This window comes from Acanthaster planci, linkage group LG13 (assembly GCF_054643075.1).
Source record: "Acanthaster planci isolate LZ-2023a linkage group LG13, COTS_SCS, whole genome shotgun sequence".
In the NCBI taxonomy this organism is placed as follows: Eukaryota; Metazoa; Echinodermata; class Asteroidea; order Valvatida; family Acanthasteridae; genus Acanthaster; species Acanthaster planci.
In genome coordinates, this window is record NC_141789.1 from 2389244 (window position 1) to 2402188 (window position 12945).

General features: G+C 41.4%; 2 protein-coding genes across 5 annotated transcripts; one reads left to right on the plus strand and one right to left on the minus strand.

Moving 5' to 3' along the window:
* The first annotated feature begins 184 nt into the window (after positions 1-184).
* LOC110977094 (neurotrypsin-like) lies at positions 185-12332 on the plus strand. 4 transcript variants are annotated; one of them, XM_022230913.2, is made up of 8 exons: positions 5181-5271; positions 6059-6251; positions 6387-6495; positions 7196-7516; positions 8858-9226; positions 9817-10137; positions 10345-10683; positions 11091-12332. In XM_022230913.2, the coding sequence occupies exons 3-8, from the start codon at positions 6429-6431 to the stop codon at positions 11147-11149; spliced, it is 1476 nt and encodes a 491-aa protein (XP_022086605.2). In that variant the 5' UTR covers positions 5181-5271; positions 6059-6251; positions 6387-6428; the 3' UTR covers positions 11150-12332. The 4 variants fall into 4 exon arrangements, with proteins under 4 accessions (XP_087001010.1, XP_022086604.2, XP_022086605.2 ...); XM_087144884.1 differs by lacking the exons at positions 5181-5271; positions 6059-6251 and adding an exon at positions 185-478; XM_022230912.2 differs by lacking the exon at positions 6059-6251 and having other exon boundaries at positions 5130-5271.
* On the minus strand, positions 1094-4999 carry LOC110977095 (V-type proton ATPase subunit e 1-like). Its single transcript, XM_022230914.2, has 4 exons — positions 4798-4999; positions 3595-3642; positions 3271-3361; positions 1094-3096 (listed from the first exon to the last, which is right to left on the minus strand). The coding sequence occupies exons 1-4, from the start codon at positions 4896-4898 to the stop codon at positions 3076-3078; spliced, it is 261 nt and encodes an 86-aa protein (XP_022086606.2). The 5' UTR covers positions 4899-4999; the 3' UTR covers positions 1094-3075.
* Positions 12333-12945: the final 613 nt, after the last annotated feature.

A 12945-nucleotide genomic window follows, 5' to 3' on the forward strand; every position in this document is an offset into this window, starting at 1 on the left:
GTGAAAAAACTACGATTTATGCAACAGACGAGGGCGCTATACCACGATTAACTCTATGGATCAGCTACAGAATTCGCAGATGATCTGAGTGCACATGAATTTGAATGACTGAAGTTAAAAGATTTCTTCGACAAGGTCATATAACAAACCATTCCAAACACATTCTTTACAAGTAAGTGAGTTGTACAATTTCAGGTTTTTTATTAATAAACTCCATTTAACTTAATTATATAAACACAATAAAACAGACTCTTCACAGCACTCGGCCTAAATTAACGAGTTTTCGTTTCATCAAAATAAAGGGAGGAAGTCTAAGACAACTAAAGATTTCAATTTGAACGATTGCTACTCTTATAAAACGCCCTCATCAGTACGGGTGGGTAATGTTGTAATGTACTAGGCCAACAGCACTTTTGACCGCACATCGTTTACATTCTGTACATTGATTTGATCAGCGAGTTGATCACCCTTCAAATCGGTGAGTGCTTAATTTAACCATAACACAAGAGCAGTAATACTTCTTTCCCCATAGCATAGGATGCAGGCCCATGATTTCCCAAACTATTAGCATTACTGGACCATATCTCCATGATTTGTATAAGAAACCAATGACTGCAGTCCAAGAACAACCGTGAACCGTCGATGTGGCTTCACTCGGCCGGATGTTGTGTACAGCTTGCGATGATCTATATCCCAACCATTGGAAATAATGTCATACTGCAACTCGGCAGTAGCATGACTCACAAAAGGAAGTCATTGCATGAACGTGTACAAACGAAGTAACGTAGCTTAACATGTACATGTATATACTTTGTGCTTTGTTTCACAATTAGTCACCGGAACTCTTTCTTGCTGGACTGTGTTTTTGGTTTTGGTCCTTTTTCCACTCGGGCTAGCTGTTAAATATTTTCAATCTGTACTTTTATTGCTTTCCTTTCCTTCTGAATCAACTACAAAGAACGTGTTTACGCCTCTAACGCAATGCAAGAGGTGGAAATGTCGACCCGAGTGTGGAAAAACAAACTTTTTTTTTTCCATCCAACCACAACCACAAAGTTACAGCTCAAACAAAATGGCCCGAGGACAATCAACATACAATTTCCTCAAGAAACATTTTTCCATTTATTTATGCTACATGTAACGCTCAATATCAACATTATCATACAAGGGGGGGGGTTACAATTACAGAGGACCCACGTCAATCAGTGCATAAACCTTCAATTGTACTGGAAAAATCATGAAGATAAAAAACGCAACCATAAAATTGTTTTCCAATCAGGGCTACGAAGAACCGAGATGAATTAATTATGTACTGTCTATGGCAGCCATCTTGAATTGTAGGGTTGTTCTCCCACTAAAACTCAAGAGTTGCCAGATTGGAATGCGTTCAATTTATTCAAACTTTTAAAAAAAGGAGCATAAATTACAAGATGCACAATACAATTTCTTCCATTTCCAATTTGACTTCTATAAACTACAGTATTTGTGACTTTTACACACATAGGTCAACTGATTCACTTTTCCAACCTATTTACCACCTGATTTTACCGACACTATTGCCTCACAAAAAGAATGAGAAACAAGGGGCATCTGGCCTCTCTAAAGAGATAGGGCCAGTGACCTGGTCCAGAAAACTCGTTTGCACCGATGTCATGCAATTTCCATACACCTTCTTTTTTTTTTTTTGATCGGTTTCAATGGGCACTGGTGTCTTTAGGCTATGGCTAACTAGTGAGGCTTGCTTATGGCAAGAACAGAAAAGTCGAGCCACAAGGCGCCAAATCTGGACATGATTTGCAGACATCAAAGATGGCAGACTGAACAAGGAGGACTGTAGGAGATGCGACGGAGTGTAAAGGATTATTGAACACGTGCTTCAGATTTCGGTTCAATTACATTTCTGGAACAGTGACCTTTCTACAAAGCCTGTCCCATCATGACACAGCCAGTCGACAAAAATAAACAGGTGGAGTTTTTCTCTCACACACACAAAAATCAACGACCGTGCCTTCTTAAAAGTTTAAACAGCTAGATACATGTACAAGTATATAACTTCCTTTCACACCCCTAAGTTGGAACGTACAACAAATTTTAATTTCAACATTCAATAATAGATTATAAATTGGCCAAAATGACAAACAATGTTCATAAATAATAATTTGTTTCCCACAATGCCTGGAACTTTACGAGATTACCTTCTTCTGACCAAAACTGAGGTAATTTTATTACACTTCGACTGACTGAATGGTTCAAATGAAAATGATTTCAACAGTTCTCTTCACAATATAAGGAATTGTCAGAAATAACCTCAGTATGGGCCATGCTTGTTTATAATATCTTGGGTTTATAGTAGTGATATCTTGGATAACATGAAAGGATTAATGAGATCGTTAACTTTAATACACAAGGGAGGAATGAGGTGGAAATTACTGCCATCACGATGTAAATCTGACTTGAATGGAAAATCCCAATGGCAACCAAAGTTTCATGCTTTACTGAACGGCGCGAACGCTGCTTAACAATGATTGAATGATTGTATTAGATTTGTATTAGATCTGGTCCCCCTTCTCCTATTGTGGAACTGACCCTGGTTTGAACAATAACAGATACAGAACCAACCTTTTTTGGGGGGGAAGGTGGTAACAACTTTGGGGACTCTTTATGTAACTTTTTGTAGCCTTTCTGAGGGGTAAGGCTAAATTCTTTGATTGGCCAATATCAAAATTTTCAAAATCTATTTAATTTGTATGTCAACCCCCCCCCCGAGCAATTTTTTTACACCATTTTGAGGGAAACATCGCTGCCTTTGAACCAACTGGATCTGCTGCTGGGGTAAGAAATTACAAAGCTCAATCAGGTCTACACAGAGTAGTGACAAGATGCATCCCACACTCTGCATTGAAAAATATCTCAGTCCCCGCAAAGATGAAAAGACGCACGAAAACTCCAGATGGACAAACCATGGCTGACTGGTCTTGACTCTCTCAATGTATGGCTAAGGGTGTATCATTTCATGGTGGTTCAATGTTGACAATGGAAGGACCTGTGTTGTGAGGGGGCTTTACGATGGCATTCTCATTCAGGTATTTCAGCATTCTGGGGGAAGAGCAGAAATATTTCTCTGTCAAGTTGTGTCAGCAAAATTGACATGTAAAACGTACTTGCCAGTAAATTGTCTCGCACTGGAAACACTGCAAGTGCAGTTAGCATGTGACAAAATAGTGGGGAGTTGTATTCATGCAAGGTAAGCTTTCAAGGCAAAGCACTTACGTCCCACTCCCAGTAGAGGGCTTTGATGATTTCTGACTTCAACTGGGGTCCAAACAGAGGGTTGAGTTGCATCAGGAACGTGCACAGCCAACTGTTCATTTCGAAAAACAGTGAAAATTGAGTGCATTTGTCCTTTTGTGATTTTAAACTTGTGTGATTCTCCTACAAAATAATGAAAACTTTCTCTCTCCAGGAAACCTTGGTCCAACTGACTTTTACACACTACATGTACATTATCAACTGGATTTAAGAAAACTTAAATTCCATGAAATCTTGGTGCATTTGGCAAGTATTCTTACTGAGACAAGAATAATATGTACTTACAACAAATAACAGCAGACAGCAGTAAGTGCTAACATCAACTGAATGATTCTGGAACACAAAAACAGAAATTCACTGATTGTCGAAGAATGGCAAGCCGTTCACAAAGAAAACAAAAAATCTGTTCGGTTATTGGTTATTTTTTCATACTTGTAACTCACATGTAATGCGATATGTCGCTCTTCTTGCACCACTTTGTCATGATGGTACCTGCCTTCAATTTCTGAGTACAAGGAGAATTCTCCTGATCAGGAGGCAGATCCCCCTTTCGAGGGTCTCTTTTTCTCTATATCGGGTGAATTTTCCAGGGTTTTCTGACATATTCACCGATACTGAATAGAATCCCTTGAAGCAGAGTGATTTTTAACAAGACTACCACAAATCACTGAGGATTTGTTGGACTCTTGTTAATTCTCCACCTCCTCTGTTTCCACTCTGGCATGTGAAATTCCAGGTATAGCAAAGACAGTACCAGTTACCGATAGTCGTCCCCATAAAATGAGACTCAGTCATTTGTTAAGGACCATCATGCATCAAAGCTTTCAGCTGTTTAATAAATAAGTATATGCGACCCTACATGTTCCGGCATGACCGGTAGGGCCTACATCGGAAAAACATGCCATCCTACCAGTCGTGCTGTTTAGCGTCAACTCACACAAGTAGAATCAACAAAGCATCAACAACTTGATAATTCCCTCTAAAGATTGAGAAGTGGATTTTATCATTTTTAGAGACTCTTAACACCTGCCACTGTGTAAGAGAAACAGCGAATTTGCTTCCAGATTCTCGCAGGAAATGAAAACTGTTTGCAATGTATGGGGCTGCCGTCTTTCTTTTCTCTGCCGTCCACGCAAATAAGATGGCAGCCAGTCAGGCTGTACGAGAAGGCCTGACTTTTTCACTCTCAAATTTCCACACTAAGTAAATATCACTTCAGAAAAATAAGATACACGAGCTCAATTAATAGGCCTATTGTAAATATATAAAATTTCTTAATAAATAAATATGAATTACATAATGACTTGTTGACGCTTTTTTGACGCTTGTTGACGCTAAATACATGGTGTAGCAAGACCCACTCCTACACTACAGCTCAATGTGCATGGCATATTCAATATGCAGGTAGGCCTAGGCCGGGCTATCATGGTTAAGCGGTAGGCCTATCCCATGGCATGCCGCATCTGATTTTCGACAGTGGAAACTCACCCTCTATCTGGTCTTTTCCGTGGAACAACGAGCGGAAGAACAATGCCTACAAAAGCCCATATTACCGTCACAATAACAGCCGTAATCCAAGCAGCCGCCATGCTTAAAAACACGTCGTATTCACGCCGGGGCTTCTCAAGAAAGTAACATTCGTCAAGTTTCGGCACAAAACGACACCGATGAGGTCATCTGATTATGCACATTGTATCATGTGACTTAGTTAGTCTGGCTTCCCACTTCGATGTAGAACTAGAACGTCTATTTGCGTCTGGGTGAAAGATAAACTAAAAATATAATTACCTTCTAGACTGGTTCCCTCCCATCCTATTTAGCGCGCAGCAGCAGTGCGTGCATTTTCCTTCTCATGATACAAGGTTTCAGACTCTCGTGCACGTTTATTCTGCGTGTCAAACTTGATCTTGGCCTAGCCTAGCCTACGCGTGAACTGAACTGAATCTGCTTGCCCTGACGAAGGTACTCAATTACCGAAAGCTAGGCAATGACATAATTCAAAGCACTGATTTTATATTATATTTTTGTCTATATTCTGATCACGGTGCTACACAGCCGTTTCATATTTCTTTGATCTACGCATGGAGGTACATGTAGGAAAATGATCCATGATCTATATCTACGCGTGACTTTGTGTGCACTGGGCCTGTATTCAGATATTTTCACTAGTTTTCTTTCAAGTTTTTGTTTTAAGAAGAGTTAATCAAGGTGTTTGCCTAGGCCTTCAGACATGACAGACGTCACTTATTTCCCCAGCCATGCCTGCAGTTGTTTATTAGCCGTCAGAACATGTAGAAAGCGATAATATGTCCTTAAATATCAAATTTTGCGGGGAAAATTAGCAAAGAACACACTTGAACCATGTTCTTATTCCTCCATTCTTTTCCTAGTCCTACCTACTCCCCAGAACTGTGGGGTTTGACATCGGCGTCAGATCCCACAGTTATGGGGGTTAGTCCTACCTCCATGAATAGACCGATTGCGCCTAGTGCCGAGTATGATTAAGTCACATGACCTAAACTGTATAGTGTAAAAAGGCAATGTTTGCTCCTTTTTCCTTCCCACAATGCCCTTCTACCATTGTGCAAAAATCACCCATGCAGTATTTGCGATAAGGCTCATCAGCTGATCAGTCAGTGTCACCATTATCTGATTACTGTGACTGCAGTCATTCAGTCTTGTATGAAATCTCTGACCACATTGAGGTAGGCTCTAACGACCCTTGTTTTTATCTAATCAATCTAAACAGCTGTCATTTACCAGGAGATGCAACTGCCCGATGACAGAATCATCAACTCATCTGATCAAGCATTAAGATTAACAAATCGAGGGAAGATCAAGCAATTGCACAAGTCGGTCGATCAAGCCCATTAGCAGTACTAACGCATACGCTGGCACAGTAACATTGACAACGTACAACAGATGAATTTGGCTAACTTAGGGTGCGTGAATGATAATACAAAAACTTCCTTTTACATGGCCCCAGATGCACTTGTGAATGCAACGCGCTTGGTCCAAGTCATACATCGTAGTTGTTAATTTAAAATATTCCATAAAAATCTGTTCCAACCACACAGGCTGCTTTTCACAAGGTGGTTGGTATCCTCAACGTGTCCAAGATGATTCCTCGTGCTTGTTTTTTAGCCTGGCTGCTGACGCTTTGCATGACCCACAGCCCTGTATCAAGTAGGTGTCCAAGTATTCACTTCTTGTTTCTTCTCCATGATTCTAATATCCATAACTTTGCAGTCGGGTTACTGTGCTTTAATGCCTGTTGTAAAGTTTGGTTGGTTTTCAAATCGTGAAATTAGGAATCTTGTAACTACACTGTCACAGATGTTAGTCATCAGTCAGCAACAGATTTGGTAATATGTTTCTCGATTGGAACATTTTTTAGCTATGTAGTCATGTATCATCCGTTTTTATCACGTTATATCTTTGCATTATTGAAGCTACTGAACAACTCAACTGCTGCATTCTTAGAGTAATCATTCACCCATGTCAAAGGACTGGGGTTAACATTTGCTTCCACATGAAACTATTGTAGTGACGCCATTCTTACGGAAATTAGTCGATTACTTTTGGAAGACATTGATTGACAGAGTTTCTTGTTTTGCTGGTCAGGTTTTACCTGTACTGCCAAATCAGCACTTGACAGACTAATAATTTTGAGAAGAACACTAAGAAAGCACATTCAAAAACTGATATGTAAAAATTTATGGAAAATAGTTCAGGGCTGTCATCATCCACTAATTCTGCCGAGTTTATTAGGAAAGAAGTGATAATGGCCTTTAACCATGTCTCCCATCATGTATCACACAAAATGATAGATCTGATTGCTGTGGTCTATTGAGGTAAATGATTGTCTCTTTGCAACGACAAACAGGCCAGGAAGATGGCAATTTCCGGCTTGTGCCATACGGCATCAGCCTCAGTCGCCTGGAGGTCTACCACTCGGGCTCCTGGGGTCCCGTCTGTGCTGAAAACTGGGCCCTGCGTGAGTCGGTGGTGCTCTGCACTCAGATGGGCTTTAGGTTTGTTGGCAACTGGGACCGGGCGGATGTGGGCAGGGTGACACCTGCCAAGCTTGGCAACGTGCAGTGCCACGGGGACGAGAGCTCCATCCTAGATTGTAAGCACGGCCCACTGGGCGAGAACCGAAATTGCTCTGACGGATTGGTGACAGTGTATTGCACTGAGACTGTAGGTAAGGGGTTAAGATATGCCTGCGCCCAATACATGAATATATGAATAACAATTTTTAGATTTGAATATTTGTTGGTGGAATACTTTGAAATGTATTAAAGGAAAACCTCTGTTTCTTTGTAAACCAAGGTGGTTTCATAAAGCTTAATCCAAAAAGAAAAATGACATTTCTGTTTCAGGTTAGCAATTAATTCAAAGTTATTGTAATGATTATTATGTGTTGTTTTGTTTATTGATAAAAATTGCTGCTGATGAAGTTTAACCCCTTCGCTACGGATGACTGCTACTACCGCACCTTTGTGTGAGCATTAGTGCATACCACACGTACAGTCTATTCACCATGCAGCTGCTGGTTCAATGGGGCCTGCTGCTGGACAAAGCCCTCCATTCAGGGCATACCACAGCCCAGCAGTCGCGGTCAAAATATTCCCTTCGCGAAGGGGTTAAGTGAAAATTCATCGTACTGCGGGATATTTGAATATTCGATGGAATTTGAGGTCAAATATTCAATAATCAGTTTTTTATTTGGCCCAGCCCTAGACTTGATACAAGAAGCAGGGTCAGATATTGCAGTCATACTGTATGCAATGACACCTTGGATATCTATGCTAAGGCCAAGATGACCGAGATGAGGTCAGGGGAAAAACTTGCTTTGGAACCTTTGTTGAAATTCTAGAGTATCCTTGTACATTTAAAGAGGATCTCCCAAAATTGCTGCATGGGACAGAAAGGACTCTGTTATGTTTACCACAGTTAGAGTCATTGCCGGTTTTAGGGCTTCAGTTGCCTTCAGACATAAACCATTCTAGCTCTGCACCCCCCCCTCCTTGATCTAGCAAACTGTGCACCCAGGTTTTGCTTCTTTGTCACAGTATTTTGATTCAGGATGGTAGAGTTAAGCCATCATTATTTTGAACACAGGCAGATGTTCCATCAAATACACATAATCTTTGTCTTGGTTTCTGCCCGTGGCCCGATTATGTAACTGCTTCTTACTGTCTCCTCTCTGCAGACGTGGGCCGTTTGGTGGCTGCCGGCGGCACCCTTTTAAGCCTTCAACCCATGTTGTAAATCTGAGGGCCTCCATGGGAAGCAGTGCCATCACTGATCGGAGATGACCCTCATTAATAGATGACAGAAATTTCAGGATGTCAAATTGCCAAGGGGTTGTTCATATTCGTTTACCCTAGTCGTTCTCTCTATTTGTCGGATTCTCAGTATGAATGGTGCACCCAAGTATGACCAAAAAAAAAAAAAAAAATTGATTTGTTTATAATGAGAACGTTTTCCTTTACGAGTCATTGTCGTTTGCACTTCTCTTGGACTATTCCTCTCACTTCAGGTGGAACTGTCTCATTGAAGGATGGCGAGTCATTTTCCGAAGGTAGGGTGGAGGTTAGATTGCAGTTCAGAAACAAGACGTTCTACTACACCATTTGCGATGAGGGCTGGGACTTGGCCGATGCTGACAGGGTCTGCAGGGGCAAAATGTACCCCTATGACTCAGCCCTTGAAGCAGTGCGAGGGTCCTACTTTGGCGAGCATGCCGTGGGAGAGTCAGGCCTCGATGGAAAGTTTGACGGCTTTCTGACGTCCAGCGTGCAGTGCAACGCATCGTATTACAGCGTTCTCGATTGTCCCAACTCGGGCTGGTTCACCAGGAGCTGTCCTAGCAGAAAGACTGCTGGAGTGAAATGCAAGGAATTTTCTGGTAGGAGGTGTATTTGGGTGATATTTTTCAGATATTTTTCAGTGGGAACGGCTCCCAGATCTGTTGAAATATCCACCAGGTTTTCTGGAAGGAATTGACACAACTGAGGACAATGAAGCCCAGGGACCATAAGTGTGCACGGGATTTGATGCAGTTTGAAAACTCCTATTGGTCATCTTCACTATGAAGGATTTCGGATCAGTGAGACACTTTCCTGGCAAAACTTGGCGTGTGAATAGCTAAAGTTTCTCAACTGAGAGCACCACAAACTCCTTATCACAGCTTGATAAAAGCCAGTTTTTACTTTAATTTGTACATCAAAGAATGCACAGTTTCTTGAGCTTTTTGTCATCGAGGTGCAAATGACAAGGCTGAGTTGAGCACTGAATTTATTTTGAACAAGCTTGGCTATTGTCCTGATTTTCCAATGAAACCAAAAAGTCGTGAGCTTTCCATGTTATTATTCTTAGCTCTCGTAAATCCCCATCTCCAGTTTCCAACCTGTGCCCTTCCTTTGGCTATTTTTATTGAAAATGTTTGTTTACTGGTTTGTCACTGTTTTTTCCCCTTGTTTCTCGGTTGGGGTTAAGACCAGTACCAAGTCAATCTGACGCTTGTTGATGGGACTTCAAGATACAACGGCTTTGTCAAAGTTGCCATCAACAGTGTCCCGTCTGGGTCCATCTGCGACAGCAACCGTTACTGGAGTCTGCGAGAAGGCGACGTCGTGTGTCGCTCCTTGGGATTTGGCTACGCCCTCAACGTCTCGGTGGTCAAAAGCAGTCTGGAGCCACGGATCAACAACGTCCGCTGCGACGGGAATGAAATGTCACTCTCCCAATGCCTCAGGGGTGGGCCTTGCCCACAGAGAGGTGAACTTGCCCCCACGGTCAACTGCAGTGGACCGCTCAGTACGTTTCAGGCAGAAGAAATCGGTGTTTTGTTCTAGACATTTAAGACCATCACAAAACCGCACAAGGGCATTGAATTCAAGTTCCAATCTGTGAACATGAACCGCAACTTCCAAGATTCCACGTCAGACTTCTTCGAAGAGGTTGATCTTTCGCATTATAAAAGGTCTGCAGAAGTCGAATTTCACATTTTTTTTTTCTTTACAGAGGCTGGTTATCATCCTATTGAGCTCCGTCCCAGCCAAATTAGGTTCAGGGGTGCAGAGGGCCTCCTCCGGATCCTGAGAAACGGTCGCTGGGGAACCGTTTGTAATGCCAGCTGGACTCTGGAGAATGCACGGGTGGTATGCCGTCAGCTTGGGTACTCCTCTGTCATTAGGCACTGGTACAGCTTCCATGGCTATGGACCAATCCACCTGAGTAACGTGAAATGCGCGGGGACAGAGCCACGCTTGGACCAGTGCCAGCATGACAGCTGGGGGGTCCACGACGGGTGTAGCCACGCAATGGACGTGGCAGTGGAGTGTGGCTCAATAACACTAACAGGTCAGCTGTTTTTTTTTTACCTGATTTTTAGTGAATGTGCGCATGCTATAAGCCCAAGGCTGGGACTGTTGAAGGTGCTCTGTGGCCTACTTAGGAGAGCCAATGATGATCTTACTGTCGAGCAGTTTCTGACAAGTTTGACATGCCTTAATTCCCCCTTTATGTTCAACCAATTTACAATTAGATGTGCACAAAAATCTGTTTTCTTTGTTACAAATTAGCTTCAACCCAATACTGATTTTACTTCTCTGCTTTCAAGGTTATAAAATACATGCCAGATGAACTCTATTAGTAAAGAACCATTCCCTGTGTCTTACTTGCACACGTTGCAATTCTGCTGTAAACAGACATTGCACTTGTAGGACTTGGTTCTGAATTTTATTGTTTACTATTTTTTTCCTCCGCAGTAAATTTCACGTTGATCGCAGTTCTGGCAAGCATGGCCAAGTTTGTCAGTCACCAGTGATGGATTGATGATGAACTGGGAAAACAAAGAATGCAGGTTCAGGGTCGTGCGTTTTGCTGTCTGTAATTAGTAGATGTAATGTATTTTGATGATATAAAGTTCTTGCCATTACCCGTGTGGTTTACCGGCATACAATTTCTTGAAAACTGATCATGGTGTACATTATTTATCAACCTCATTTTTAAGTAATTTTGGGAAATAATTCGTGTACGCGTAGTAAGTGCCAAATTTGCCCGGTGTTGTGATTGAATTGACCTTTCTTTATATTTTTATCATTTGAGTCAGCCAACTTGTAACTCTGGAGTGTCGTTTTTTATAATCACAGTAATTGGCTCATGTGTCAAGTGGATAAAAAAACTTTATCAGGTCTGTTTTTTTTAATTGCCATGACAATGTGCAGATTGATCTTTTATGGGAAATAATGCTTAAGCACAACTCTCATTAATAATCTGTCGTGATTCATACAGTACTTAAAAAGGTATGCTGTCATAAGCAGTCATAGATGAAGTTGTAAGTTCTTGTTTTCTAAAGTTCTTTGAACTCTAAAGCTAATTTTTCAACAATGTACTTCAATAAATTACCATGTGAATCAATATTCTCGTACTATCTTCAAGCAAACTTGAACTCTCTATTCTGATTGGTTGATCCATAGCAATAAACGATGTGATACATAAATACATATTGTACCGTTCGTATCAAACCCCATGTAATGTACTTTTCGAACTCAACGCATTGCGTTATTTTGATGCTAAAAGCAAAACGAACATCTGGAAAATTTGCTGTAGATTCAAAGGTGTACGTTTGCATGCACAGGCCCCTGTAACATCTTTATTGCATGTCAAGTTTGCTGGAAGATAAATCCTGTAAACCACGACTTCAGCCTTGTGGCATATGGGACACAGACGCACTACACTATTCCACTCATGCTCGTGTGATAACTAATAATGTTGAAACTGTGACCAATAAATGGCGTTATTGTAATCAGTTTTAAGGCATAGCAGTACGCGATCGCAAGAAACTGTTAAGATGTAGATGTAAAAGTTCTTAGTTTCTCTGAAGTTATTTTTAACTCGAAAAAGTAATTTTCAAGAATACACTTCTAAACTTGTCCATATGAATCGCTGCTTCCATAATTGTCATGACTGTGACCAAAAATAAAACTTCTGTATTTCATAAACGTCAAGGAGTTCTCTTGCTGATGATTTTTTTAAGTTCAAAGATAACTTAGTCATGGGTGAACCCTGGCTCACGAACATGACCCTGAACTTGTGATAAGGATGCATCTTTGCCAAAAATATGGCCAATTGTTGCTGACATAGGGCAGAGCTGGCCGTGTACATGTTATAGAGAGTTGCGACATGAGGGTCACTACTATTGGAAACTAATTGGCAGGTGTATGCACCTGTGCTCACTGGCAGATGGGCAGTAGTCAGAGGCTCTATTGTGCATACAATGAACAGCCATTTTGTTTCCAAAATCTGAAGCTGGCACTACGCTCTACATTCAGCTCAGACATAGGGCAGATAAGGTGCCCCACCTTGGGGAAAAGTAAGTATTATTTCTGCGCTGAACCATTCAAAACCCCTAGATCAGCTCTCGATAAGTCAAATGAGTGCCACTTAAACTCAGTGAGACAGCAGATGCAAATTACTTATTTCTGCATTAACTGAGGATTCTCACAAAGAGATTTAGATTTTACCATTTTTTTTAGCCAACAGTGGCGTATCGAGTGGGGGGGGCACTGGGCAACCTGCCCCCCCCCGACAGGTTTTTCTTTTCTTTCTTTTTATTTTACA